Source organism: Pithys albifrons, chromosome 10 (assembly GCF_047495875.1).
Source record: "Pithys albifrons albifrons isolate INPA30051 chromosome 10, PitAlb_v1, whole genome shotgun sequence".
Classification (NCBI taxonomy): Eukaryota; Metazoa; Chordata; class Aves; order Passeriformes; family Thamnophilidae; genus Pithys; species Pithys albifrons.
This window is the reverse complement of record NC_092467.1, coordinates 8,697,102-8,723,860: the sequence shown is the minus strand read 5'-3', so window position 1 is coordinate 8,723,860 and position 26,759 is coordinate 8,697,102. Positions and strand designations below refer to the sequence as shown.

Below are 26,759 nucleotides of genomic sequence, written 5' to 3'. Positions count from 1 at the left end.
AGTTTAAGAGACCCAGAACTTACCACACAGAAACAGAGTCTCCCAATATTTGTGTTCTGGTAAATGTCATCTCTTAAGGAAGTTTGAAAACAAAGCAAACAGGAGATGCTGGAACAAAACCCAGCTGAGGTAATCCCCGCGAAACGCACCGTCAAAGGGGTAATCAATGCAAAAACAAGAGGGTTCACTGACTTTAATTTAACACAGCTCCTGACAGACATAAGAATAAGGCACCGTCATCTTTCAGAGATAAGTGCAAGAGTTCAGCCCGGACTGCGAAGGTAAGGATGTTCCAGCAAACACACAGCGAGGGAACAACACACACACGTAACTCTGAACCGCTCAGCCTCACCTGTAACTCTGAGCCCGGTGAGCGGGTTCAGCCTCACCTGTAACTCTGAGCCCGGTGAGCGGGTTCTGCCTCACCTGTAACTTCTGAGCCCGGTGAGCGGGTTCAGCCTCACCTGTAACTCTGAGCGGGTTCTGCCTCACCTGTAACTCTGAGCCCGGTGAGCGGGTTCTGCCTCACCTGTAACCGAGCCCGGTGAGCGGGTTCTGCCTCACCTGTAACCGAGCCCGGTGAGCGGGTTCTGCCTCACCTGTAACCGAGCCCGGTGAGCGGGTTCTGCCTCACCTGTAACCGAGCCCGGTGAGCGGGTTCTGCCTCACCTGTAACCGAGCCCGGTGAGCGGGTTCTGCCTCACCTGTAACCGAGCCCGGTGAGCGGGTTCTGCCTCACCTGTAACCGAGCCCGGTGAGGGGGTTCGGGCTCCCCCGACACGGCTCGCTCGCAGCAGGTGGCTATGGCAGCTCCCGGGGGATCGCCCTCCCGAGAGCCACGCCAGGCACAGGCACACCCCCAGCGTTCCCCAAAAGCTGTCCCGTCCCTTCCCGGGCTCCCGGGGAGGCCGTGGAGTCTCGCCCTTTGGAGACACCCGAGCTCCGCTGTGTCCCCGCTCCGGGTGCCCCGGCGGGCAGGCAGGAGGGCTGCACAGGGCGAGCCCCGGCGCTCCCTCCGGTCCCCGTGCCCGCGGCGGGGCCGGCACTCACCAGAGCAGGGCGCCGAGCAGGAGGCAGCAGCCCGGCGGCAGCGGCCGGCGGGACGGGCCCCTCATGGTGCGGCGGCTGTGCCTGTGCGGGCCGTGCAGCGGCGGCTCATCCTCCCCGTGGCGGCGGCTCCGTGAGCGCGGTGCGGGCCCTGCCGTGTCGGTGCGGGCCCTGCCCAGCCGTGTCGGGCCCTGCCCGGCCCTGCCCAGCCCTGCCCGCCCCGGCCCTGCCCAGCCCTGCCCGCCCCGGCCCTGCCCGTCCCTGCCCGCCGCACGCGCTGCCCGAGCGGCCCCGGCCCGGCTGCGCCTGCGCACTGCCCCGCCCCGCGCGCGCCGCCGTTACCGCCGCGGGCCGGCCCCGCCCCTCTTACCCCCGCGCGCGCTGAGCTGGAAGGATGCGCGTCACGCGCGCCGCGCCCGCCAGCCAATGGCGTGAGAGCTCCGCGCGCTGCGCCCGCCTCCCGACCCCGCCGATTGGGCGGCGCACTTGTCTTTCCCCGTCCCGCCAAGGGCCCCTCCGTGAGGTGTCCGCGCCAGGAGGCCCGTTAAAGGAAAATCGCCATGGGGATAAACGGACGGACGGACCCGAGGCCGCGGAGCGCGCGACGAGCGCGGCGACCTCCGTGGCGGGGACCGTTTAAAGCAACGGCGTTCACACACGGCAGTTTTTAATTAATGTTTAAAATTTTGATCAGGCTTCCCTGTGGGCTGCCGTGTCTGAGGCCCCCGCAGGAGACGCCGCGCGGGGCCTGCCGGGAGTTGTAGTTGCGGGGGGCGTGTGGCGCGGCCGCCATCTTGCGGGCGGCCTGAGGGGGCCCGTGAGAGGCAGCGCGGTCGGGATTGGGATTGGGATCGATCCTCGCCCCGGGATCGTGAGGGAAGCCGGGTCTGTGTCCGCGCGTATTTATATCCACCGTGGGAGTGGGAGCCCAGCACAGCCCGGGGCCAGCGCTGCTGGAGGTGCCCAGGGAATCCAGGGCGGGCACCGGCTGAGGGTGACGTGAGACTGAACCGCGGACCTGCACTGGCTCTGGTGGGCTGGTAAAAAAACACAACAGTTACTAACAAAACAACAGGCATTTGGTGGGTAACCAAGCTTTATTGTGCACACCTGCAGCGTGACATGAGGAGCGCTTTACACCGAGCAAGGAAAACGATCCTGGTGGCTCAATCGCGGCAAAAACACAGTTTGGGATTGGGGTCCCAGGGCAGGACAGAGCGGGGACACAGAGCGGGGACACAGAGCTGGGCAGGGCAGGACAGAGCGGGGACACGGAGCTGGGCAGGGCAGGACAGAGCGGGGACACGGAGCTGGGCAGGGCAGGACAGAGCGGGGACACAGAGCGGGGACACAGAGCTGGGCAGGGCAGGACAGAGCGGGGACACGGAGCTGGGCAGGGCAGGACAGAGCGGGGACACAGAGCGGGGACACAGAGCTGGGCAGGGCAGGACAGGGACACAGAGCGGGGAGCCCGGGAAGGCACAGGTGGATCAGTCACGGGGATGCCGCGCTGGGAACGTGCACGTCAGGACTGAAGCGGGAAGGACAGCTCTGCGGGGGTGATTCACGGCAGCTGCTGCGTTCCCAGAGCGGCTCCAGCCCCGTGATCCGGCCCTCAGAGCCGGATCCCCAGGATCCTGCAGGGCTCAGCGTGGGGCTGCCGGGCTGACGGATGGCGTGACTGGAGCCAGCCAGCAGTGGAAAGCTCTGGAGAGTGTGTGTGTCAGTTCTTTTCCTGATTTTACACCCTGTAACTCTGTGCTTTTGTTAACACCTGGCATCCCTCACCCTTCCGAGAGCTCCACGTGCCACGGACAGCAGACAGGACTGCATTCCAGAACATGGAGAAGGGGTGAGGGAGAAGCTCCAGCTTTGTGCCCCATCTCCACACAGGCTGGGGTTTAAACCCTCCCTCCCAGCAAACCACGGGCCATCCTATGGCAGTCAGGCTGTCCTGCAGTGCCTGGGGAGGGGCTGCCGCAGGAGGATCCTCGGTACATCCCTGATGAGTCTGTTTGGGAAATGTGGGGATAAAAGCACAGCAGGCAGGCAGGGAGTGCCCTCTGCCCTACGCCTTGCAGCTTAGCCAGAATCCCAGAGTCACTGGGGTTGTAAGGGAGCTCTGGAGATCACACAATCCAATCCCCCTGCCCTGGCAGGGACACCTGGAGCAAGTGACACAGGGACACATCCAGGTGGCTTTGGAATGTCTCCGGAGAAGGAGACTCCACAAGGTTCCTGGGCAGCCTGTTCCAGTGCTCTGCCACCCTCAGCGTAAAGAAGTTCTTCCTCATGGTGAGGTGGAACATCTTGTGTTTTTGTTTATGGCCCATGCTCCTTGTTCCATCACTGGACATCACTGAAAAGTCTGGCACCAACCTCTTGGCACCTGCCTTGGAGACATTTACATGCATTAAAGAGAGAAACCAGGCTTGGAGCTGCTGACAGAGGGAATTCCTGTGTGAGTCACTGGTAAGTTTCGAAGAAGCCCATGGGATTTACCTGGAGCCTCTCACAGGCTGACTAACCCACAGCAGGGGCTGTACCGAGGTGGAGGTGGCAGGAGGGTGGCTCTGCCAGTGGCTGTGCTCCGTGTGCCCGGGGCCAGTGCCCGCTGGCAGCTCTCCCACTGGGTCAGTGCTGAGCCGGCTGCCCCAGCACCCTCCGCTCCCTGCCCAGGCCCTGCTGCCCCAGGAGCAGGCCCGGACAGTTACAGGAGTGAGGCAATCCCTGAAAAATGCCGAGAAGCTGCTTTGTGGCTCCACCAAGGCATGAGCCAGCACCTCTGCCATGAGGGTTTCTCCAGCCTTTTGTGGCGCTGGAGCCAAGACATGGCACAGTGTGGGTCCCTGGCTGTGTGGGGTCCATGGGAGGGTTATGGGCAGGGCTGTGCTGGGGAGGGCCCAGCTGTGCCCCCAGGGACCCGCAGCAGGGCCAGGGAAAGCCTCTCTGCCCAGGGACACATCCCTGCCAGCCACAGGGAGCTGCCTCAGGGATGGGAAATGCCCTGAGCTGTGGGAGCGATGGCGCACGTCCCACCTGCAGCTGTTTTACCCACACCAGGCAGGGCCACAACTCTCCCTGCAGGGTCAAGGCCGCTTGAGCTCCGGCCGCAGGTGCCTGCTGTGCCCCCTGCCTGGACGTAACCCCCGGTGTGTAGGGCTTGTGTCAGCCTCGGGTGGTGCCAGAGTTATGGCACCTTCCCTGAGAGGGAAGTGCTGGACAAGGCGTACCCCTGTCCTGCCTCCAACTGGAGGATTTGCCCATGGACACCTTGCCCAGCAGGCACAGAGCATTTCCCCATCCCACCAACACAGCCTTGGCCACAAACTCTGTTGGGGATGGCCAGGACTTGAGCAGTAGAGAAATCCATCCATGAAGCATTGGAAAGTCAAACAACTGCTTAGCTGTCTGCTGGAAGAGCTGGTAAACATTTATTAACCCTTTGCTAAGTGCTTCCAGCCAGAGCACTTCCCTCAGCACTGCCACAGCACGGCTGGGACTGTGTCAGCCTCTGTTGTGCTCCTGGGACCGTAATTCCTTCAGCCACATAGCCAGGAGCTTTTCCCCAAGAGGAGAAAGCTGGGAAGCCACACTTGTGGCTGCTCTCTCCTGCCACAGCTCCTGCACACTGTGATCCCGTTACCAGCTGGAGACGGATCACACCCAGACCAGACACAGCTAAGGGGCTGTCACGGGGGACAGATCTCTCCAGGGATCCATCACAGTGACTGCTCAGCATCCTGCAGATAAAGCCCCTTCCAGTCAGTCCCCACCAGGCACAGCCAAGAGAGCCTCCAGTCAGTCCCCACCAGGCACAGCCAAGAGAGCCTGGATCAGCCAGAGGAGGGTTTCAGTGTGACATACCCACATACCAGTGCTTGCTAAGCTCGTCTCTCAACCACTGATAAGATGAGCAGTATAATGGTAAAAACAATTACAGATTACCCAATCTCCCACCTAGAGCCCATAATTAACCCAAAACCCAAAGGACTGTGGAGTTACCTGGGAGCAAATATTTGCACTGGATTCTCAAAGTTGCTGCATGTTTGCAGCAAGGTTTTTAAGGCTTGCTCCTGGCCAAATTCCTCATGGAAAACCCCAGGAGGGGAGCTGATGCAATTCCCACAAACAGTTGGCCCTTCTGGGCCTGAACTTGGGCCACTGCTCACTCTGTGTGCTCTGGGTGGAGAACACCCCTCTGCTGACTGGGAATGAAAGCTGGTTTGTGGTGCTTGGCACTCCAGGTAGGGAGAGCTGGAGGTGGCCACCCAAGGGGCACAGAGATTTGGGCACTGAGGCCGTGGAGCAGTGTTTGACTTCTGGAGGGACACCTGATCCTGGGGTACACCCTGGGCCTTCTCCTTTTAGCACTTTCCAGCACTTTGTTTGCTGCAGGGGCTAAGGCTTCTCTCCCATTCATCCCTATCTGCTCTTTACAAAGGCTTCTTGTTTTCCCAAGTGTTGAGGTTTTGTTGGTTTTTTTTCCTTTTCACGTGTGATTTAATTCACACAAACTCCTTCCTATTCTGACTATTGATCTTGGCTCCTTACTGGTTAAAATAAAGTAAATCTTTCATAAGCAGGTTCTGACAACACAACTTTTGTTCCTTCCAGACACAATTTCCTGTTTAATTTCCTGACTGTTTCTTACTTGGTAAAGGAAAAGCTGTAAATTGCAAGATTGCTTCAGAGACCTTTCTCTGACTTCAGATGAACTGTTAACCACTTGCAGGAGAGAATCCAGCAAACCAGCATAAAACTTTAAAAAAATCCTCGATTTCTTTTATTTCTTCTGTGATTCGCAACGAAAGGAAATAAGCTGTGGAGAAAAAAAAAAAGGCTTGGAATAATTTTCCTTGGAAAATCAAACAGGAGCAACTCTGCCACCAACTGAGCTGATAATTGCTCTTTCGTCACTCAGCAAACTGTCTCTGATAGTTGGGCTGTGGCTCTGCAGGCCCAAATGTGGGTCCCGGACAGCCCCAGCAGGAACGCTGATCCCCCTCCCTCACTCCTCCTCTACATCCCGAGGGACGCCACACCGGTCACAGTGACCAGCTGGCCCAGCTGCACATTCCTGGGGTCACCGAAGCGCTGGCTGTGCTCGGAGCCTCGTTAGGGTTAATTAACGTGGGCTGGCGCCGAGGAGTGTCGGGGGCAGCGCCCGGCAGGGAGGGACAGCGGGACACGGTGACATCCAGCAGGGCTGTGTGACCTGCTGCAGTAGAGCCACTACTCAGATCTCCAGCCAACCCCAATCCTGCCTGAAAGAGCCTTGAAATCTGGCACAGTGGCACAGCTCCCAAAAGCAGGACCACCTGGGACAGCCCCTTGCACGGCTCTTGGGGACACAGGCAGGTCCAGGTCTCCTCCACCTGGCTCTGAGCCCCCTCTTTAGTGGCGAAAAACTGAAAGTCAAAACATTGAGTAAGATAATGAATTGAGATGGGAATGCCACTTTTGAAAACATTTGTACTTGGTTTGCTCATTTCATGTGGCTTCACTTACATTTTAACTTTGCCTAGAAATAGGAAAATTAAGTGATTGCTCCAGCCGGGGATGCCCGGGCAGGATCCAGTGGGAAGCCACAGCATCTCCTGGCCCTGTTTCAGAACCACAAAGCCTTTGCATGACACCAAACACCCTTTCCTACAACCAGTGCTTGGGAACAGATGGAAAATGGCTTCAAGGAGAAGGGACCCACCTTCTCCTAGCCTGGCTGGCAGGTGTTCTGGGCACACCCTTCAGCAGCATCTCAGCTCTACGCTGTGACACCAGTACAGAGGCCACTGTCTGCTGGAGGAGACAAACAACGGCAGCAGCCGAGGAGCTTCTCTTGCCGTCGGACATGGCTGATAGAACAGGGACAGTCCAAATGCTCCTGACAGCTGAGACACAGACAATCAAAATTAACTCTTGATCACATGATGGAAATGTGGTGTGGGACCAGGGGCTCGCAGTGGGGTGAATGATGGTGGTGGGTGCCTTGGTTCCCTCGTGCTTCCCGACAGCTGCCATCTGAGCCCCCCCCCGGGGAAAAGAAAAAGCAAATTTCACTGCAGAAACTGAGAAACGGCAAAACTTTGTGGTGGGGGTGTAAAGCCTTTTTTAACCTTCATTTCTGGGAGGACAGTGTGGGCTGAAGCTTCCCCTTCCCCTCTCACCCGAGGGTGAGCAGAAGGGCTGGGAAAGCACCCGGTGCAGCCCAGTGCTGGGTCCCCTCCCTGGCAACATGCAAACCAAGGCCAGGGCAGGTGATGGTGCAGGTCAGCACACCCGTGGCTTTCTCAACACAAAACCAATCCTGAGTCCCACACCCCCACACCCCCAGGGCTGGGAGGGCCCTCGGGCAGCAGTGCCGGGAGGGCGGCACAGCCTGTGCAGGAGCAGCAGCACCTCCACTTAGATCCAAGTGGTGGGGATGAGAGACAAGAAGGGACAGCCAGGCACACACAGGGAATGCCACAGGCTCAGCTGTTTTCCTTCCCCTTTCCCCCCCAACTACTAAAATAAACTAAATTCCCACCTGGCTCCATCCTCTCCCTGGCAGATATTTAAAAATAGGGAGATGGGTGGAGGGGTGGCTGGTAGCAGGAATGTCACTCCTCATGGTCTCACATGTTCCCAAGGGAAGGTACACATCCTGCAGGGCCAGGACCAGGAACATTCCTTCCCTGTGTTTTAGGAGGAGCTTGTGTTGCAGGAAGAAGTGCTGCATGTGTAAAACACCCGTCAGCCCTATCATCACACTGCGCTTCCTAAGCACATGGGCTCCTGCTGGGAGGTTCCAGGTAGATGCTCATGGAAAGAGGGCAGGAAGGGCTCCCAGGGTGAGTATCTCCTTGAAAATTGCTGTTTCCAGGCTGGGGCTGTGCTGGTTTTGAACAAAGGCTTCTTTACCAGGCAAACAGAAGATGAAGAGAGAAGGAGGATCCTCTTGCAGTCCACCAGGCTGAAGCAGTGACTTACAACCTGCACATGCCAAATTTTTCCCCAGCTACACTTCCTATAAAAGCCAACCTGTTCACATACACTGCTCCATCCCCACTCACAGAACAAAAATATCCCCATGGCAGACAGTAAAACCCCTGTTAAGAAACTCTAGATCCCTTTGTACCTTTCTCCATGTCCCAGAGCTGCAAGGGAAAAGAAGTGGCTGCCATATGAGGTTCAGGGTGATGGAGAGACTGGAGAGCTGGTGTGTGGCTCCAACCAGCTCCCCAGCTTTCACCCTCCAGGGAGTCAGGCTTTTCAATGTTTTGCTACCATAAGACCTTCCTCACTCCCAAATCTTGGAATTTTTCACCTTTCAGCTTCGACCACCACCACCCCCCCCCCACACACACATTCAGGTCTCACAGGCAGGTTTTGTTATTTTACCCCCAAAGTCCAGTTTTCTCCGTGTGTCTTTGCATTAGGGACATGCCACACATGGCCAAGGATTGAGCTGAGCTGAAGTTTGGACTTGCCCCACCTTAGAGCACCCTGCAGCTGGCAGAGTGCATTGCTGACATTAGGGTTTGGGTCTTTTTAAGAAAATTAGAAAACAAAGGCATCTTTACTACGTGACAGCGTGACCTTCCTGGAGTTCCCCTGCAGAACCGGCCCCTGCTGCCCCACTGCTCTAGAGCTGACTGGGCCCCCACCCAGGCCAGGTCATCCCACTACCCACAGCCCAGTGTGGGTGGTGGGGAGGGTGCTTTGCCACGGGGCTTCCCTGATCCGTGCTGACCGTCAGGGAATGCCAGGACTGAGGGAGCTCAGTTTCACAGCTGCCCCACGTGCCGTGCCTTCCAGAGGTCGCGTCCTTGTAGGCGTGTGCCTTTCCACATCACATCTCTCCTGCCCCAGGTCCTCAACAGAGTTCCACAGCAGCCTCACACCCCTCTCCCCCTGCTCAGCAAATCCTAAATCTTGCTCTGGCAGATGCCAATTCAACCTGGACTCCTCAGACCTGATCCCAATTTCCTGGACTGCTCTGCCCAGCCCTGAGCAGCGTCACTGTGTTCCTCCAGCAGGCTTGGTACCTCCTCATCTCAGTGCAGTGTCTGGGAGTGTACTCTCTTCCCACTTCCCTGGCTGCTCCTTCCCACTGCCTCCCTTCCCAGTGCCCTTGTTCTCCCTTGTAAGCTCCCAAGTCTTGCCCACCATGTCCCCTGTGTCCCTCGGATACTGCCCCAAAGGAAAATGGCAACTCACCAGCATTTAGGTCCTCTCTGTCCTGAGTAGGGACTGTCCATCTGGGAATGCATCTGTGGGTTCTGCAGCAAAGTTCCAGCTTGCCTCCTGGGACAGGATCTTCTCCATAGGGCAGGTTGTGCTCTGGGACAGGGAGCTTGGATATTGGTAACAGTGACATCCCCATCAGGAGCTTCTGGTTCTCCCACGCTGTCCAGCCTTGGGATGGAGTCCCAGACAGCGGGACCTCCACTGAGCCTGTGTGGGACAGAGCATCCCTCCTCACCTGAGCTTGCAGGAAGGTTTCCCAGGTGGTGAAAGACGTGGAGGACAGGAGGGCTTAGGGGTCTGGGCAGTGAGGCTGTGGGCAGGAGCTCTACTGAAGGGGTCTGGGAATATCCCTCAGTGGCACGAGGTGCCCACAGCAAGGACATTGCTGCACAGGGGATGCACCTCCTGGCTCACACACTGCTGGGTGGCCCTGGGACTGGAACATAGACCTGGATCCAGGGAATCTGACCTGCACACAGGGAAGGGAGATGCCTGGGAGAGCTGGAGCAGCATCAGATTGCCCTGTGTCCAAGCACACCACTGCAGGGGACCCCAGGGCAACCAGCCCCACCTGCCCCAGTATCGCACCATGGAGCTCAGCCAAACTGCAGGGCACTGAACTGGTACCATCCCGCTCTGTGCTGGGGACTGAATCCAAAAATATCCTTAAATAGGTGATTGCAGAAGAGCAGACACAGCCTGTATTGTGGGGCCATTTAAGGCAGAAGAGAGTCTCTGGACATGGAAAAATTCATGGCAGCTGGAATTGCGCCAACCTTTCCCCCTGAAAAACATTCCTGCGGAGGGTGGGTTCAGCTCCAGGGTCACAGGGGAGGCTGAGGGATCACTTGGTAGAGAAACAAAGCCAAAGCACCCATAGCTCTGCTGTCACCCTTGTGGAGTGACGCAGGAGGGATGCAGGGCAAGAGCTGTAGCCAAGGGACAGGGAGAGGTGCAGGATCCATGTGCATGCACACAGTCCCAGGCAAGATCAAACCCACAGCAGACTGTGCTGTTTAGTTACTTGAAGCCTGTTTCTGCAGCACAAGGGATGGTCCCACCCCAAAGAGAATCAGACACACCTAGAGGCAGCCTCAAGCCAGCAGTGGGGACACAGTGCCTAGTATACTTTGATATTCAAATATCTCCAGGGGAGGTCTAGATCAGTCCCAGCTATTTCAGTCCCAGCCTGTCACCTTTTCCAGCCTTCCTTCCAAACAGCTTTAGCAAGGTATTCAAACATTCGGAGCCCAGCAGACACCAAACAAATCCGCAGTGGGGTCCCTTTGCAAAGGGCAGGGGACAGCCAAGCCAATGAGTCCTCAGGATACCCAGAGTTTGTAGTGCCATGGCATCCAGCTCCTCATTCCTGCATTTCAGCAGAGGGGCTCAGAGCACTCACCATCCTGCAGACTCTCCACAGGCCAGTGGCACATGGGAATACCTAATCATGAGGTGAGGGAAGCCTTGTGGCATGGAACCCAAAGTGGAAATTAAGATGCTCACTAACAGCTTTTGCATCCTTGACCTCTGCCACTACTTGTCCCCTCTGACCAGCACATGTTCCCCTCTGAGCGGCAGGGGTGGGTGACGTGGCAGTCCCGTGGTGGGTCCCACAGGGACTGTTGTGCAGGCAGGCAAGTCATTCCCCTACAGGCAAAGTCTGGGCCACCTGGGCAGGGCTGAGCTGCCCTTTGGACAGTGGGCACTGCGTTCACACGTGGCTGAGCACACACTGTCCCTTCCCAGGGGATGAAGTGCCAGCACAGCAGTGGCAGCTGCTCCTTCCCAGAGCCCACTGGGTTCCCCCATGCACCAAGTGGGCACCAGGGCCTGTGGGTCTTGGCACTGTCAGCATTGCCAAGGGTGCAGAACCAGCACTTGGGTGATCCCCTTGTCCAATGTCTGGGCACCCCATGGGTGCCACCATGGCTGGCATTGCCTGGCACAGCTCGGGGGTGCTAAGAGTCACCAGCCAACAGCAGGCTGCCCTCCCTGCCTCCAAGGGGGACTCCAGTGGCCCATAGTAGAGGAGATTGCAAGGGCCATGAGGAGTAACCCTCACCTCTATTCTTTCCCCCCACTGCACTGGGGTTTCCACATGGACCTGACCATAAGGAAGCAGCCTTGTCCCCTGGCCCCAGACCAGCCCGAAATTCCTGGTCCCCAGAGCATCACAGATATGCAAAAGACCCCAGGGCCAACTCACACCAAACCTGCTGTCACCGTTCACAGTGAGAGCACAGCACTGCCCTGCCTGTGCCCATGAGCTGCGGTGTCACTCTGCCTTGGAGGCCATGGCACTTCTCAGGGGAGCAGGAGTGGCATGCTGCCCTTCCAGAATTCCTCATGCACATCCCAGCTTTACTCCATGACTTTGGGAGAAGGACATTCTGTTCCAAATCTCAAGTTCCCAGGCCCTGGGCATCCAGGCAATGCCAGCAATCATAGGAGCTGGCAGAACTCCCTGTCCCTGTGGGCACCAGCTCATGCACATGGAGGCACACAGCTCTGTGCAGAGTGGGGCTGGGGACTTTTAGGCAGGGCTGTCAAAGCCGAGTCCAGCCCCATCCTGGCTGAGAAGTTGCTGTCATCACCCCTCAGCATGGGGTACCTCCACAGTGTGAGCAGCTGCTCCTGCCCTGCAGAGCAAGTGCAGTGATGTGGGGCTGGGACGCAGCACTTTTTCATGCATCACTGTGGTGTGACAGTCTGAGGCCCCCCCAAAGGCACACCAGTAGTGTGGGGGTTGCCTGGTGCTCTGTACATATCTGGATGAGGTGGGATCCTGTTTGGAGAATCCCGTGTGGTAGGCACTGGGGTGAGAACAACCTTCAGCTCTTTTGCCCGCTCCCACCGTGACAGGACAGCCACAAACGCCCCTTCCCGAAGCACAAACAGGGCAGTGTTCGGGGCTGCTTTACCCCAGGCTGAGGCCTCTCAGTTGAGGCCAAAGTAAGCCACTCCTCGGCAGCAAGCACCTCTCCAGGGCTGGGAAGGCTCTGACCTGAGCACAAACAAACACAGTTAGTGAAAACACCTCTGGCCTCTCTGAAACCTCTCTGCATCCCTTATTATGCCCCGAACCCTTGCTACATGGTAGCTCAGTCCCTTTGGCTCGGGAACGGGATGTCCTTGATGGGCTGCACCTCTCCAGTCCTGCTCAGCCCCGACTTCTCCCTCCTCCTGCTTCACTCTCAGGGTGCCGGCAAGCTCCGGGCAAAATGAGCTGTGAGTAGGCAGGAGCTGCAGGGAAGGGCGCCCTGTGCTCACAGTATCACACCCACATTCCCGACCTGGCTGCTGGAAAAGCAGGTGTCTCGCTGGGCTGGAAGCGGGAGCGGGGCTTGCAGCACAGGCTGGGGTCACATACCCATCAGCGAAGGGATGTCCAAGCACAGAGAGGACCCCGCCAAATCCCACCCACCGGCTGTGCCCTTCTCCGTGGCTGCTTAAGGATGGCACGTTGGGGCTGCAGGAGGAGAGCCCCTCATCATGGCGTGGGACAGCGGCAGGAGCATCCCTCCTTCCCGCGGGGCCGCTTTGTTGGGGCCAGGGAGGAACCAGGCAGTCCCCAGCAGCCCCTGGCAGCAGCGAGACAAAGGCTGTGGCCCTGGGGATGGGCTGATCCCGGCAGGGGGCTGGAGTGTGCCCTGACCCCATCGGAGCAGCGAGCGGCGGGGAGCGGCACCGCACACGGGGCGGGCAATCGCAGCGAAGGGCGGGGGTAGCGGAGCGGGGTGACAGTGCCAGACCAGCCGTGCTGGACCCCCCGGGACCCCCCACCCTGCCCGGCCTTGCCGTGCCCGCCCCCCCGGGCCCCGCCCGGCTCCGGCCGGCAGGGGGCGGCCCCGCGGCCCGGCGGCCCTTGCGCCGGCTCCGGGAGCGGCGTGGGCGGGACGGGGCCGGGCCGGGGATGGAACGGGCCGCGGAGTCCCCCGCCCGTGCCGGGGCCATGGAGCCGGTCCCGGTGCGGCGGTGGCAGAAGGTGCTGTACGAGCGGCAGCCCTTCCCCGATAACTACGTGGACCAGCGGTTCCTGGAGGAGCTGCGCAAGAACGTGCACGCCCGGCAGTACCGCTACGGGGCCGTCGTCTTCCAGTCGGGGGCGGTGGTGCAGCAGCTGTGCAGCGTCTGCGTGTTCGTCCTCACCTGGTGGTACATGGACGCCGGGATGCTGAGCCCGCAGGGGCTCTTCGGGGCGGCCCTGCTGTCCTCCCTGCTCGGCTACGTCCTGTTCGACGCCGTGGACGGCGGCGCCGGGCGCTGCGAGAGCGGCCGGACGCGCTGGGCTGACCTCAAGAGCACGCTGGTGTTCGCCGCCTTCACCTACGGCTTCTCCCCCGTGCTGAAGACGCTGACCGAGTCTATCAGCACCGACACCATCTATGCCATGTCGGCCCTCATGTTGCTGGGCCACCTCATCTTCTTCGACTACGGCGCAAACGCCGCCATCGTGTCCAGCACGCTGTCCCTCAACATGGCCATCTTTGCCTCGGTGTGCCTGGCCTCGCGCCTGCCCCGCTCGCTGCACGCCTTCGTCATGGTCACCTTCGCCATGCAGATCTTCGCGCTCTGGCCCATGCTGCAGAAGAAGCTGAAGGCGCGCACGCCGCGGTGCTACGTGGCGGTGACGGTGCTGTTCGCGCTGGCGGCCCTGGCGGCGCTGGGCACCGTATCCAGCGTGGGCGCCGTGCTCTTCGCCTCGCTGCTGCTCGCCATCTCCTGCCTCTGCCCATACTGCCTCATCCGCCTCCAGCTGCTCAAGGACAACATCCACGGGCCGTGGGATGAGGCTGAAATCAAGGAGGACCTCTCCAGGTTCCTCATGTAGGCTGGCCTGGAGGGACCCTCTGCTGTGAGCAGTGCAAAGGTCCTGGCTGGGGGACAGCTCCGAGGGTGAAAACACCTGACCCAATAAAGCCTCTCACATAGCAACAAGGACCACGCTTATGTTCCCCTCAGCATCTGTTTCCAGACTTGATCTACTTGGTTTGGTGAGGGAAGGAGCTGAGCCCTGCAGAGCAGCTGGTCCCTGCAGCAGCTCAGGGTGCAGGTGAGCAGGGCAGTGTGTGCTCAAGCCATGCAGCCCCATACCTGCGTTTGGGGGTGGGGGTGCACAGGGATGTGCATCCCCTGAGCAGAAGCACCACTTGGAAACACACACCTGGCTCAGATGTGCCCCATGGCGTGCCCACCGAGGCCCCAGAGCCCTCAATGTGTGCGCTGGGGACTGACAGCACTTCCCCCAGGGGCTGGAGGGTCGGTGCTGGCAGGGTGGAGGGGCAGGGTGGTGGGTGCTGATGGACCTACACCACCGAGCACGAGGGCCCCTGGCACGGGTGTGGTGCACAGCCCTGCTCAACTGCACCCCGACAGTCACTGGTGCCAAAATAGCCTCATGACACTGCCAGATACCATATTATTCTAAATCCTTTGACAGGGGGTGATGAGACGGCATCCCACCTTCCTCTAGTCTCTAACCCTTTCCAGAGGCTGATGAGGACTCACTGCACAGGCAGACCCCGATGCAGAGGGTGGAGCTCAGTACAGCCCCACCGTGGGTGCACCCACCAGCTGGGGAGACACCAGGCTGCTGGGGCAGTGGCAGGGCCCACCGAGGTCCCGTCTGTCCGGCACCGCTCTCACCGCAACAGAGGGCGCTCCCGGCAAACAAGTCCCGCTGGAGGCCGGGCCAGGACAGCCGGTCCCGGTGCCGACAGGGCCTCCCCGGCGCTTTCCCTTTCCTTGCTCCCATCTGGCATAATCCCTCGGCAGCCCCGGCCCTCCTCAGGCCGCCCCGGGGAGCAAAACCCTCCAGAGCCGGCACTGCCAGAGGGAAGGGATGCCCACACCTGCCCCAGCCCCGGCGCACAGGGGGTTTGGCATCACCAGGAGATTTATGAAACTTTTTTTGAAACCTAGCACTGCAGAAATGCAGCTTTCTGCTGGATTTACCCCATCCCTGTGAGCACCAGAGTCTCATCCTATGGAGCAGGCGCTTGCCGTGTGCTCCTTGGGCTTTCTCGGAAATGAGCAACCCCCGGCGGAGTCCCCAACACCTCCAGTGCTTTGTTAGAGCTCCTGCCAAGTGTTAAATGTTGCTGTTGTCGTCATGGTGACAACTACATCTCATTTTGGTTTTAATTAAAACCTGCAGCAGTTTGGAGCCCATGCTCTGGTCTCACAGGGAACACAGAGTAGCCAGATGTCAGAGTCAAGATGACATTTTTTAGTTCTTTAGAAAGGAGACTGGCTTTTTTCACAGCAAAGGCTCCCAGAAAGCTGCTCATCTGTCCAATCTGACCTTGGGCTAATGCCAGTGTAATGCTGCCATCACAAAGCTGATTCACAGAGCATGTTGGTAGGACAAGGCTCAAGTGTAAATCAAAACTCAATCAAATCTTGCCTGTCTGGCCCCTGGCTGTGTCACAGCACAGGCTACAAGAAAGCAGTTTCTGTTGCACCCATTCCCCTAGGGAGAAGTATTTCCTCAAACATACTTTTCCCAAATTCACATTCTCAAAACCAGCTCTGGGTTATGAAAAGCAAACCTTGACCACCCAGACATTCCAGCTGGAGATGGGCACAGGCTGCCACCATCCCTGGAGGCAGTGCAGGAACCCAGTGGATCACCCGTGCAGATCCTGGGGCTTGGACTGATGCAGCAGCCTCACGCCCCCAGCTCCAGGTGGATGCAGGCTGTGTCCCATCCAGCCCAGCCCAGCCCAGCACAAGCAGATTCATTCCTGCCCACAGCCCCAGGTCTCTCTGCTGTGCCCAGCTCCTTCCCTACATCTCCTTACAGTCACAGAATTCTAGGATTAGAATAGCTCCAGTCCTTGCCCAGAGATCCCCAGGGAAAGGCTTAGCCCTCCCCCTTGCCTGCCCACATGAAATACAAATCCCAGCCCATGGCCTGGATGCACAAAGGGACGCTGAAGGAGCTAAAATGCAAGAGAGTGTCAGGGAGAGGAGAGGAGGAGACACAAAGGCCAGGCAGGGTTTCCGTAGGACTTTCCTGACCTCCTGAGGACACACACTCTGCAATGCTGCTGGAGGTATTTAAGCTGCTGCATAAATGACCATTTTGAGTTTGTCTACACACTTGAAGTCAGAATATCCTCTTCACAACAAAATAACTCTATGTCCATCCAGTAGGCTGGACACCCTTTGGGAATTTGCTACCTGAGCAAACCGTTCTCTGACAAAGGCCATACTGAGACAAAAACCAGGTCCTTGGTTGATGATGCAACCAAGGCATGGGAAGGAGTTAAATGCTGTTTTGCGTTACAAGGAAGTTTCTTTCCCTTAAGTTTCCGAGTCCACTGAGATCAGTCCTTCAGTGGGACATTTTCTGTTGTATTTGAAGCTGGCCAACATCGAGGAACTGTGAAGTGGCTGGGGATCAGCCTTGCTCCTGGGGGAGCCACTGACACGTGCCGTCTGGAATCTCCATCTCCAGCCTCTGCTGCAGGGAAAGGCAAGTGTCAGCCACCCACATCCTGCTGTCAGGGGGCCACGGCCCTCCCCATGTGGGAGACTGCATCTGGGAAGCCTGCAAAGAGCAGAGCTTTAGCCTTTGAAGGTAAGATCTTTATCTCTGTTCAATTCCCACAGTCATCACTAAGCTTTCTTTCAACTTTGTGATGTGAGAGGCAACAGCAGCAACAGGAATGATCAAGAAACCAAAATAAGATTTTGGTCCTAACCCACGCACTGAAAAGAAGCCTTGGACACATCATGGCACCAGCTGTTGCAGGACCCTTATCCTTCTCTACCTGGCTACAGAGTAAGCACCAGTGCAGGCTGGAAGCAGAACAGACAAGATTAAACAGCTTCTTCAAAAAGTCACAGCTTCTTCAAAAAATGCTAAAGAACATGCCAGGGTTTCCCAGCACACCAGCACCCATGTCTTTCTACTTAGGAGATTTTAAAGTAGCTACCAGAATACCATGAAGATTGGAGTCCTATTTTCAACAATATTTTTATCAAATATTTCATAAGATGGTGAAGATTTGTGTGAAGGATTTACCACCAAAAAATACCCTGAGAAACAAGTTTGTACCTTCCAGCCTAATGCCTGGAAGCCACCGAGCAGCTGGCTGGGTGCTGTAGGCAAGACCACTCAGCTAAAATACCATCCACCTTTTATTGTTGGTTCATCTGTGGTACCATGTTACACCCCAGAGGGATACAGTGAGAGCTTTCCCCCAGTGCAGAACAGATTTTTAAACAGCCTGGAAAAAAAACAACTTGTGAAGTTCAGCCTGTTCCAATTTCCTCTTACCTGAAAGGTGAAGCATGGGCAGCACCTCCTCAGGAGCTCGCTGTGTACAAGCGCTGTTGCTCCTGTAGTAGTCCTGGAAGTACACAATTCCTGAACTCTGCTGAGGTGGTTTTTGCCTCGGCACCTGGTGCTGAGGAGTTCTAGAGATGAAAGACACAGCCAACCTGAGCTACTCCATTCTTGGGACAGTTGTGTTCCTGGGTAGGAGCCGCCATTTCTCCCTTTTCCAGGGTGCTGGGAAGCACCTTGCCCACCACGGTACTCTCTCCAGCTCCAGCAATTCCTAGTTTAGCACATGCAGTTCAAAGCTCTGGCAGGAATAATTATTCATCTCCCCCTCCTAACAACTGCTGTACATGGGTTTGGGTTTCTTTTCCCATTCTTGCTAATACTGTTGCTGCTTTCTCTCTTCTACTCTACCAAAAGAAAGAAAAAAGAATAATCAGTATAAATCTACAGCTCTCTGGGCTTTCACTCTCTTATAATTTGAGCAAACTCAGTGTCTGGCATTTACCAGTTCACACAGGTGGTTCAGCAGCTCCCTGGATATTTGAGAAGTCAGCAGGGACCTAAATCAGCTGGAACACGAGGAATTGCCCAAATTCAGCAAACCTGTGTCTCAACTTGAAAACACACCTGTGTGTTGTCAGGCCCCTTCGCCACACAAACTGATCTCCCACTGCCCTGCCCCCATTGCCTGAGCAGCACCACTGCAGCTCCCTCTCACTGCCAGGTCCCCACTACCCACAAATATCTTGTTTGTGTTCCTGAAACACAGGCTGGACTCTGATGCTGAAGAGGTGCCTCCTGACTCACCTGTGTGATTTCTGGAATACCCTTGTTTCTTTTTGTATGAGGAAAAAAGTCACTAAGCCCCATCAGTTTTCATTTTTTCTTCCAGTCTTACTCTTCCAGTCTTACTCTTCATATACTTCTCTGGCACCCCAAACAAGCACATCTCCTAAATGTTAAATCCCAAATTTTATCTGTCCCATAGGGTCAGACACATTTGGAATCCCAGAGGTAGCTACGTACAGCTGTTTGGGCTCAGATGCTCCAGGGAGGGCAGCTTGCAAGGAATTCAAGGTTTAGCTTAAAAAAAATGGTCAGAGCAGCTGCAATGTATTTCTAATTGTGCAGATTCATCAGTCTAGAGACTGTTGCAATCTTCTTCCAGTTTCCGCTCGTCCAGGTGCTGCTGCTGGTGCGTTAGACGTGTTTGTGGGCCCTGCTGGCTTTTCTTCCTGCTAATGCTAAGCCAAAGCCATTTATGTGGAGCAATCCTGGTGGTTAATGAATTCAGAAGCAGTGCTGGAACCCCAGCAGAATGTCTGTCCCTCCCTCCACCACTTTGGTGGATGTGAGCCTCTACAGAGCCCAAGCAATTTCTTCCACACGGTGTGAATGGCTCCATTTGAGAAAGAGTGGGTAGATTCCTCAAGAGAAAACCACCACACATTCTTTTTGTAGTCAGAATTTTATTTTCTTTATATCCAGGCTTATCATTGACATCTGAAAATAAAATCTTTCATTTACAAACAGGCTAGTGCAAATTAAAGGTAAATTTGGACAAAAAAGATACTGCATGTAGCACAAAAGAAATGTGTGTGTTAGGATGATCTTCCTGGAACAGCTCGTGGAGATCGCCTAGGAAAGAACCAAAAAATAACCCAAAATTCACAGGGAGGGTGGAAGATTTAAAACAAAAGGTCAAGATACAATAAAATGACTCATATACAAAATTAATGAAATGGGTTAAGAGAAAAAGGCACAGAATGTGCATATTTAGGAAAAGGGTGAGATTAGAATCAACTGGCCACCAGCACAGCCTCGGCTTTCACCAGTTCCCATCTGACCTGCCAGTGCCAGAGAACTGGGACAATCCCAGCACAGGCGTGGAGGTCGCTGTCATAGGCTTTTTAATTTTCTTGCAGCAAATAATATCCTCTGGAAGAGCTTCCCCCCAGCCAGCTTTAAAGTTCTTACCACTATCTGCTCCAAACACTGTTCTTGGAGTAGATATTTTCTGAGATTCTGATGAAATCAGGAATGATCAAACAAGATGAGTGGATTGAGGTATCTGGAGGGGACATTGCTGGGAAAGGTTACAAACGTGGGTGATGGCACCTGCCGACCACAGCAGGAGAGGCCCAGGGCAGTGGGCAAAGAGGAGCAAATGCTCCTCTCGTTACCCAGCACAGACCACTCAGCTCTGCCCAACAAAACCTGGAACAAAACCCCTACAGGGTACATAACGTGCTCCACCCAGAGGGGACACTGTGACACTGTTGTGCAAAACACCTCCAAATGTTAACAGCCAGCAAGGCTGTAACAGCAAGGCTGGCAGGAACAATGGGCATGTTCCTGCTTTGCTCATCCCACCTTTTGCTCCCCACTTTCCCAAAACCTAAGGACCAACTGTGGTGTTCCCACAGGAAGCTTTTGTGCTGTACAGACCATCTCCAAGCACTGATTGCAGATACTTGGCTCATGCTGATCTGAAGGAGGAATTGAGTAATCAAGACATCTGCACATTTGTACACAATCACTTTAGGGGGAAATCCCTTCCAGACATAACACACACAGAGGCACATTTTAACTCCATCTCCTGCTCTGAAGAACTCAGTCTGGCCTTCTGCTCAGCTCCGAATCTGCTCAGATTGTGCTTTCCCCAGCAACAAAGTGAATCCCAGGTACTGCTTGAAAAACATTCATCCATTCCCCAGCAAAACATCTCTGCAGCACTCCAAGCCCCTTGCAAGGGAACAGACTGAATGCTTCCCAGAGGGTTACATCTCCCCCATAATGACATCTCCAGTGATCCGGATGCAACACGCATCTCCAATAAGCCCTCCCTGCAGTCCCGACCGAGGCGGAGTGTGGAGTGCTGAGATGATGGCACGAGACACAGAACACCACTCATGAACATCCAGAAAGTAATAATAAAAGCCTATCAAGAATGACAGTTTATTTCAGGTTCAGAAATGCAGCAGAATGTTTTTACAGCAGGTGTATGTGATGCTCAGTAATGACCATGGTTTCGGGAATCGACTCGCTGTGCTTAAAGGTCAACACCAGGAACCATTTACAGATTATGAAACTGAAGGCAGATGTTTTGGTTCATTCCAAGTAGGGCATTTACACACAGAGCAAAAAATCAGAAAGAAATTAAGCATTTGCTTCTTACAAAAAGAAGTCATCATTTATCCCATCCTGGAAAAGTAAAGACACAGCAGTAAAGCAAACGGCTGGCAAGGCAGGACAAATCATAGATCAAGCAAGAGTGGAGGACTGTCTGGACGGGAGGAGCCATCGGTATCAGCTCGCCTGCAGACAAAGCAAGAGGAAAGACAGGCAGAGTAACATTCATTGACACTGGGAGCTGTTCTGCTGGAGCCTCGGGAGGAGGGTCAGTGCCACAGCAGGAGTAACTGTGCCGTAAGGACACCAGCAGGCTGGACCCCTCCCCGGTGGCACAGGAGCAAAGTAGGTCTGCTCTCAATTCAGGAGGTTTGGACTATTTTAAGACAGAAGGACAGAACTAGCCAGTGATCTCTATATGCTGTGTGCATCATGGTTAGTGTAGCTGTCTGCAACAGAGAGGATAATATTTTCTATGTTATGCTTTAACACGAAAGGCCATAATCTATAATGTATCTCCTTTAATATAATAAATAATCTACTTTTACGAGGCTTACTCAGAAAGTGCAACAAGATCAGCAATAAAATAAACACACATTAACTATGTACATAAGCCTTTTTGTTGAACATACAATCTTTTTAACCCTAACACGAGATCCCTTGAGATGCAAGGCCGAGAGCTATTTATGGCATTCACAAGCTCTTCAGCTGTTGGTCAGCCATGGAGAGGTGAGGTGGAGCATGTTCTCTATGCAGAGACCCAGGCTGAGCCTAAATGCAATACTAGATGAGCACCCTCCTGAAACTTACATCACCCAGATCATTATGTACCTCACATAAGAACAGAAACTGCTGTTGCTTAATTAGTGCTCCAACTACTCCCTGGCAATCTTCTGAGCTTTGCCAGAGGGAATCAAAGACAGGGAGAGCAACCTGCCCTCCTCAGATATGAAGTTCAGACCTGGATTATCCTGTGTAAGAGGGTCTGCAGAGGGGGCAGTGGCCCCTCTGAGGAGCCAGTCCCTCCAGGAGATCCACGGGGTGCTTGTCCTGCTGTCCTTGGGGCATGGAGTGAGTTGCTGCCAAGGCTGCTCCTCCAAGAACAAGGGACAGGATTGATGTGACTCATCAACTTCAGGAGCAAGTGGGACAAACAAACCCATTCCAGGCACTCTGGAGCAGGAGGAAGCAGGCCAAGGTTGCAGGACAGTACTTACTCAACTGGATGTGGTAATTTCTTGGGAAGCTCTTAGTGTTTTTCCTAGAAACAATTCTACATAGTTTATTCTGAAAAGCATAATACGCAAGAAGAGGTGAAACCATCAAACTCTGGATCTGTGCTCACAGTTATTTATTAACCTGGACACCTAAAAGTGTTGCTTTTAGGGCAAAGCGCCAGATTTTGATGTGATCTGGATGAGGATGCAGAGGAAGGAGGGCTGCCCAGCTGTGTCCCACGACCTCAGCACTGAGCACAGACCCAGATGGTGCTGACACCTCGCTGCCTCCTCCTCCTCAGGTAAACCCACCCCAGAGAGCTTCATTTACAATTCTGCTGAGAAATACAGTTTCTTGGGGGGCAGAGTTAAGGACTGCTGAATTGTGCTACCTACTTCCTTATGCTTGGCAGAAACAGTCATTAAAGTAAATTAAGGACTCAAGTACAGAGAATTTAAAAACATGTTCTTCGGCCAGGATCTCCGTCATCTAACTGGGCTCCTAACTCACTGGCATTACCACCCTGGTCTGAATAACCACCTGGAGGTGATGCTTCTTCCCGATGAACAAAGGGAACCTTGGACAACTCAGCCAAGTGTTTGGGGTCTGGTGGGACAAGCCCAGACCATGGCTTACAAAATCACAGAATGGATCCGGTTGGAAGAGACCTTAAAGTTCATCTTATTCCAAACCCCCTGCCATGGGGAACACCTTCCACTGGACCAGGTTGCTCAGGGCCCCATCCAACCTGACCTTCAACATTTCTGTTGCTGAATGAATATAAAAAATTGGGATTAAAGTCACTTTCTGTGGCTGAAGCACTAAGCCTGGATTTCCATCAGCAGGCAGCTGCCAGTAACAGAATTCTGATAAACTCTATACAGACCTGCTGGCGAGGCAACAGCATGGACTGCTATGGCTATTTATAAAAATACATCCAACAGAGGCATCGCAGGTTACAGCAGAGAGCACTAAGCAGTGGAAAACTGTGTAGAACACCAGAAAAATTATCAAAATAACTTTTTTTGGTAGTAAAAATCAATATGACTGTAGTTGTGTTTGTAACCTTTTTTTTTTCCTTGAAAGCTGATTTTGTGCAATTTGTGTTGGAGATTTGGGCCTGTTCCCCAAACAAACACCAGCCACTTAAGCAGTTTCTGAGATCACTGAGATGCTGGTGCTCTGACAAACTCCATCTTCCCTATGCGTTGGATGTGACCTCCAGACTCCCCAGGCGTGTCTCACAAGTATGAGGTTGACAGGAAATTAAAGTTAAGCTCACATACAAATCATGATGCATTCCCAAGGTTGTCTCTTATGCAAGCTGAAACACAATTTGCTGCAGTGGTGAGCACAGCTAATCAGCAGCCTGGGAATACTTAACAGGCTAAATCCCCATTTGCTGTGGCTCTTTGATTGGATTCTTCCTAACCAAGGGGCTACAGCATACTGGAGCCCTACATGCAGTCTCAATAAATACATTTATTAGACTGATTATACTGGGGGCCTTTGAAACCACCAATTGCTTTGCCTAGGGATCTGTAACCATAATAGCAATAGCAGCAATTCATATTTTCTGAAGGAACAAGGCCAAATTCCTCTCTAGTTTAATTCTCTTAACTCAGTAAGTTTTAAGCTTTAAGGGTGACACTGACCCTAAATATTTAAAGTGAAGTAATGCAGTTAAGACAAAAGGTTTTTATAACACATTAATATATAACATGCAAGCAGAGAGGACCTCTGCAAGTGAGCAGCTGCTAAAATAATTCATTGCCAGGATGCACAGCTGAGAACTTCCCAGAATCCAGCTGGATAAAGTGACCCTAAACCAAGGTGTGCAGGACCAAGTGATCCAAAAAGAGTATCTTTGTACAGGGGGCACAGGGGAACTTTATCAACTGGCATGAGAAAATACCGCAAGTATCTCAAATCTGACCCAGACCCGTGGGAAGCTCAGCTGTCAGTCCAGGCTGGGGCTCAGTGAACTGGCTCACACGGGGGGCAGGGGTGCCACAGCCCCTGTCCAGCTGTGCATTTATCTATATCTGTATCTATATCCCCTTCTGCTTCACAGAATGACCAGAGGCAGTGCTCAGCCCCCTGGCTCCTGCCACACAGCACCTCTATACACACTCACACCCCCCAGGCCTTCCTGGGAGCTCAGTGGGAGTGTGAGCAAGCACTAGGGGAGGACAAAGCAAGCTGGGACATGCTGCTCTGTCATGTACTTGCCCTTCAAACCCACCCTGCCCCATCCTCGCTGCAGGGTGAGAGCTCCCACACAGAGCCCTGTGAGCTGGGGCAGCAGCCTGGTCTGAACCAACCCAACCAACTTGGCGCAGCAGCTGCCAGTGTGGAGATAAAGTGAAACACGCTGTCCCACACACACCCTTCTTGAGTAACAACATTCCTTAAATCTAGACTATGGATAAGGAGAATTTATAGGAGAAGCAAGTTTCTTCCAAGAGAGCCATGGAAGTGTGGGGCCTTCAGAAGAGCTTGGTAAGAAACCACATGGCTTTTCTTTGGCTGGTTTAGCCATTACAAAAGAAAATTGGCCTAATTCTGTAATTCCAAATGACAGAAAATTTAGAAGGTACAAATAAAAGCAAGATTCCTTCCAGATATGAGGAAAAAAGAGAAGCAGATAAAATCAACACGTGCACAAGCACACACAAAGTCAAGCCCTCCATTTGCTGTAGAGGATTGCGAGCACAGTTGCCTGGGTGAAGATATGTGTCAGTAAGTTAGCTAACACCAGTTATTGCAAAAGGAAAAGTCAAGACAGCACAGACCTTCCCAAAACATTTAAGACCTCATAAACAATGCAGAATGGACAGAGTATATCAGTAAAGTTGGTTACTTGCCTATAGATGTCCATACATGCGACTATACATTGGTTATTGCAACAGTTATCAAGCAATTTGTTTCCACATATTTGGTTAACAATGAATGACATGCCAGAAACTCCTTTTAGTCTAACAGGGATGAATCTAACGGACGAATTACAGTGGGCCGAGTAGGTGAAGGGGGTGGTCTTCGACTGGAGAGAAAGAGAGAAGAAACAATAAGCACACACACTGAGAACAAAGCTGGCACCTTTTGCTGTTGTTACATGAACATGCACATGCTTGTACACACAACAGTCTTATTTCCACGTACACTGAAGCACAACACCCTTAAGCATCCACAATAAGGAAGGAGGCAATGGGTTTGCCAGGTGCCTGTCATGCCTTAGCCCTCTCACCTGTGAGACAGCTCTTCTTGCTGATCCACAGCTTGGTGTTCTCCAAACACAGTTACCTTCTTGTGCCACGGAAACCATCAAGGGAGGATCATTATTCTCGTGTTCTTAGGGGTCAGTCCCAGCCTGGACAGCCACAGAGCAGACTTACAGGAACATTTCAGAGCAGAAAACAGGACTGGGGAAAACAGCCTGCAGTGACTTCAGCTGCTGTTTGCAGAGGCAGGAAAACCTGCAGCTTCTTGCACAGTTGGGCCAAATGAAGTCATGTCAATGTGCCTGAATTTGAGGCACAAATTCCAAGCTGTGTATCAATGGCCAGTTATGAAAATACCAGTTGTGGCTGGGGCTGCTGGAGTCATTCCTTTACCATTAATGCATTCCTCTATCAACTACAGTAAGCATTAAGGAGTCACAGTATTTTGGGAAGACTTATGTGTCTTAATTCCATTTTCCTGGGTACTGCAAACCCCTGCATTTTAATTTGGACTTCATCATCATTTGGTAAGAGACCACAGTGCAAGAATTAGTATGATCTTCAAGCACATCCCACCTGTAGTCCAGGCTGAGACCTACCCCTCTCATTTACCCGAGGATGACACACCAATTCTGCTGGAGTTGTAGACAGAGTCTCTCTGGAAGCTACATAATACTTTACCTTTTTGTGTGCACTTGAGGTACACTGTTCATATCAGTGCTGTGTGGCGCTAAGTCCATCAGCTTAGTTACCAGGAGTATTTGGTTAATGAGACAAAACACCCCACCACCGAGCAAGACCCATGCAGACTCTGAGCTGACAATACCTGTTTGGCCTCCAGTGCCTGCAGCGGCTCTCGCAGTCCTGCCTGGCACTGCTGTGTGCTGTATAAAGTGCCCTAAGATGTTCCTCCCAGCCAACCAGCTCCCTCAGCCAGCTATCCAGCAGCGCTCTGTTGCTGCAGTTATCCCAGCCCATCTCTCACACAGTGTTTTTGCTCCCCATCCTCTTCAGTGGGAAGTACCAGCTCTCTCTTTATTCTCTAACCCAGCCCAGATCACCACAAGAGCTCCCAGCTGGACCCAGGCTCTGACCAAGGTGGGGAGCCGAGGGCTCTTCAGTTCCCATCAGGCTCAGCAGAGCTCATTAATGGCCCAGACAGACTGTGCAGCCCTTTCTAACCTGTCCTCCACCGGGGAAAGCAGGGACAGTTCTGGCTCTGAAGAATATTACAAAGGGAACATGTCTCATTCTGTTAAAGCTAAGCTGAAAATGAAATGTGTTAATCTTCTTTGAACTGGAACAAAATATATGAGACAAACTTACACTTGACAAAAAAAGTCTCACTTGGCTCCAAGTGCATCTTGAGTGACAATCAAAAATCTTTTGGTGAAGAAATAAGAATTTTAATCCCTAACATGCAACAAAACACAAAATATGCCCACTGAAGCATTCAAGTAAATCAACAAGCTAAAAAAAAAGAAAAAAAAGGGAAAATATAATTTCTTCATGGTGTACTTTTCTTACAGGAAAAATGTTACTGCGTTAACCATTGTCTCTTGTGTTGCTCCAGTGTAGGTCTTCTGGACCCATTTCCAAAATTTTTAGTT

General features: G+C 53.8%; 3 protein-coding genes and 1 long non-coding RNA gene across 7 annotated transcripts in view; 1 reads left to right on the top strand and 3 right to left on the bottom strand.

Annotated features, from left to right (window-relative positions):
• The window catches only part of SUCO (SUN domain containing ossification factor), a 38,921-nt gene extending 37,680 nt beyond the window's left edge, over nucleotides 1–1,241 (bottom strand). For all 3 annotated transcript variants that reach the window (XM_071565201.1, XM_071565202.1, XM_071565203.1), the window contains exon 1: nucleotides 1,051–1,241. In XM_071565201.1, coding sequence (XP_071421302.1) covers nucleotides 1,051–1,115 — 65 coding nt within the window. In that variant the 5' untranslated portion in view covers nucleotides 1,116–1,241. The remainder of the gene's footprint in view (nucleotides 1–1,050) is intronic.
• Nucleotides 1,242–5,806: 4,565 nt separating this feature from the next.
• On the bottom strand, nucleotides 5,807–9,537 carry LOC139676528 (uncharacterized). Its single transcript, XR_011698667.1, has 3 exons — nucleotides 9,250–9,537; nucleotides 6,755–6,938; nucleotides 5,807–5,869 (listed from the first exon to the last, which is right to left on the bottom strand). It is a non-coding gene; the product is annotated as an uncharacterized lncRNA (long non-coding RNA).
• A 3,055-nt stretch (nucleotides 9,538–12,592) lies between these two features.
• Nucleotides 12,593–14,241, top strand: PIGC (phosphatidylinositol glycan anchor biosynthesis class C). Its single transcript, XM_071565596.1, has one exon. It carries the CDS (start codon nucleotides 13,196–13,198, stop codon nucleotides 14,111–14,113), a length of 918 nt encoding a protein of 305 aa, XP_071421697.1. The 5' UTR covers nucleotides 12,593–13,195; the 3' UTR covers nucleotides 14,114–14,241.
• A 6,279-nt stretch (nucleotides 14,242–20,520) lies between these two features.
• Nucleotides 20,521–26,759, bottom strand: part of DNM3 (dynamin 3) — a 174,187-nt gene continuing 167,948 nt past the window's right edge. For both annotated transcript variants that reach the window (XM_071564770.1, XM_071564769.1), the window contains one exon: nucleotides 20,521–24,971. In XM_071564770.1, the coding sequence (XP_071420871.1) occupies nucleotides 24,902–24,971 (70 nt within the window). In that variant the 3' untranslated portion in view covers nucleotides 20,521–24,901. The remainder of the gene's footprint in view (nucleotides 24,972–26,759) is intronic.

What these genes read in the sequence shown, in the direction of transcription:
- PIGC (XM_071565596.1), top strand. Translation starts at nt 13,196, where the DNA reads ATGGAACGGGCCGCGGAGTCCCCCGCCCGTGCCGGGGCCATGGAGCCG.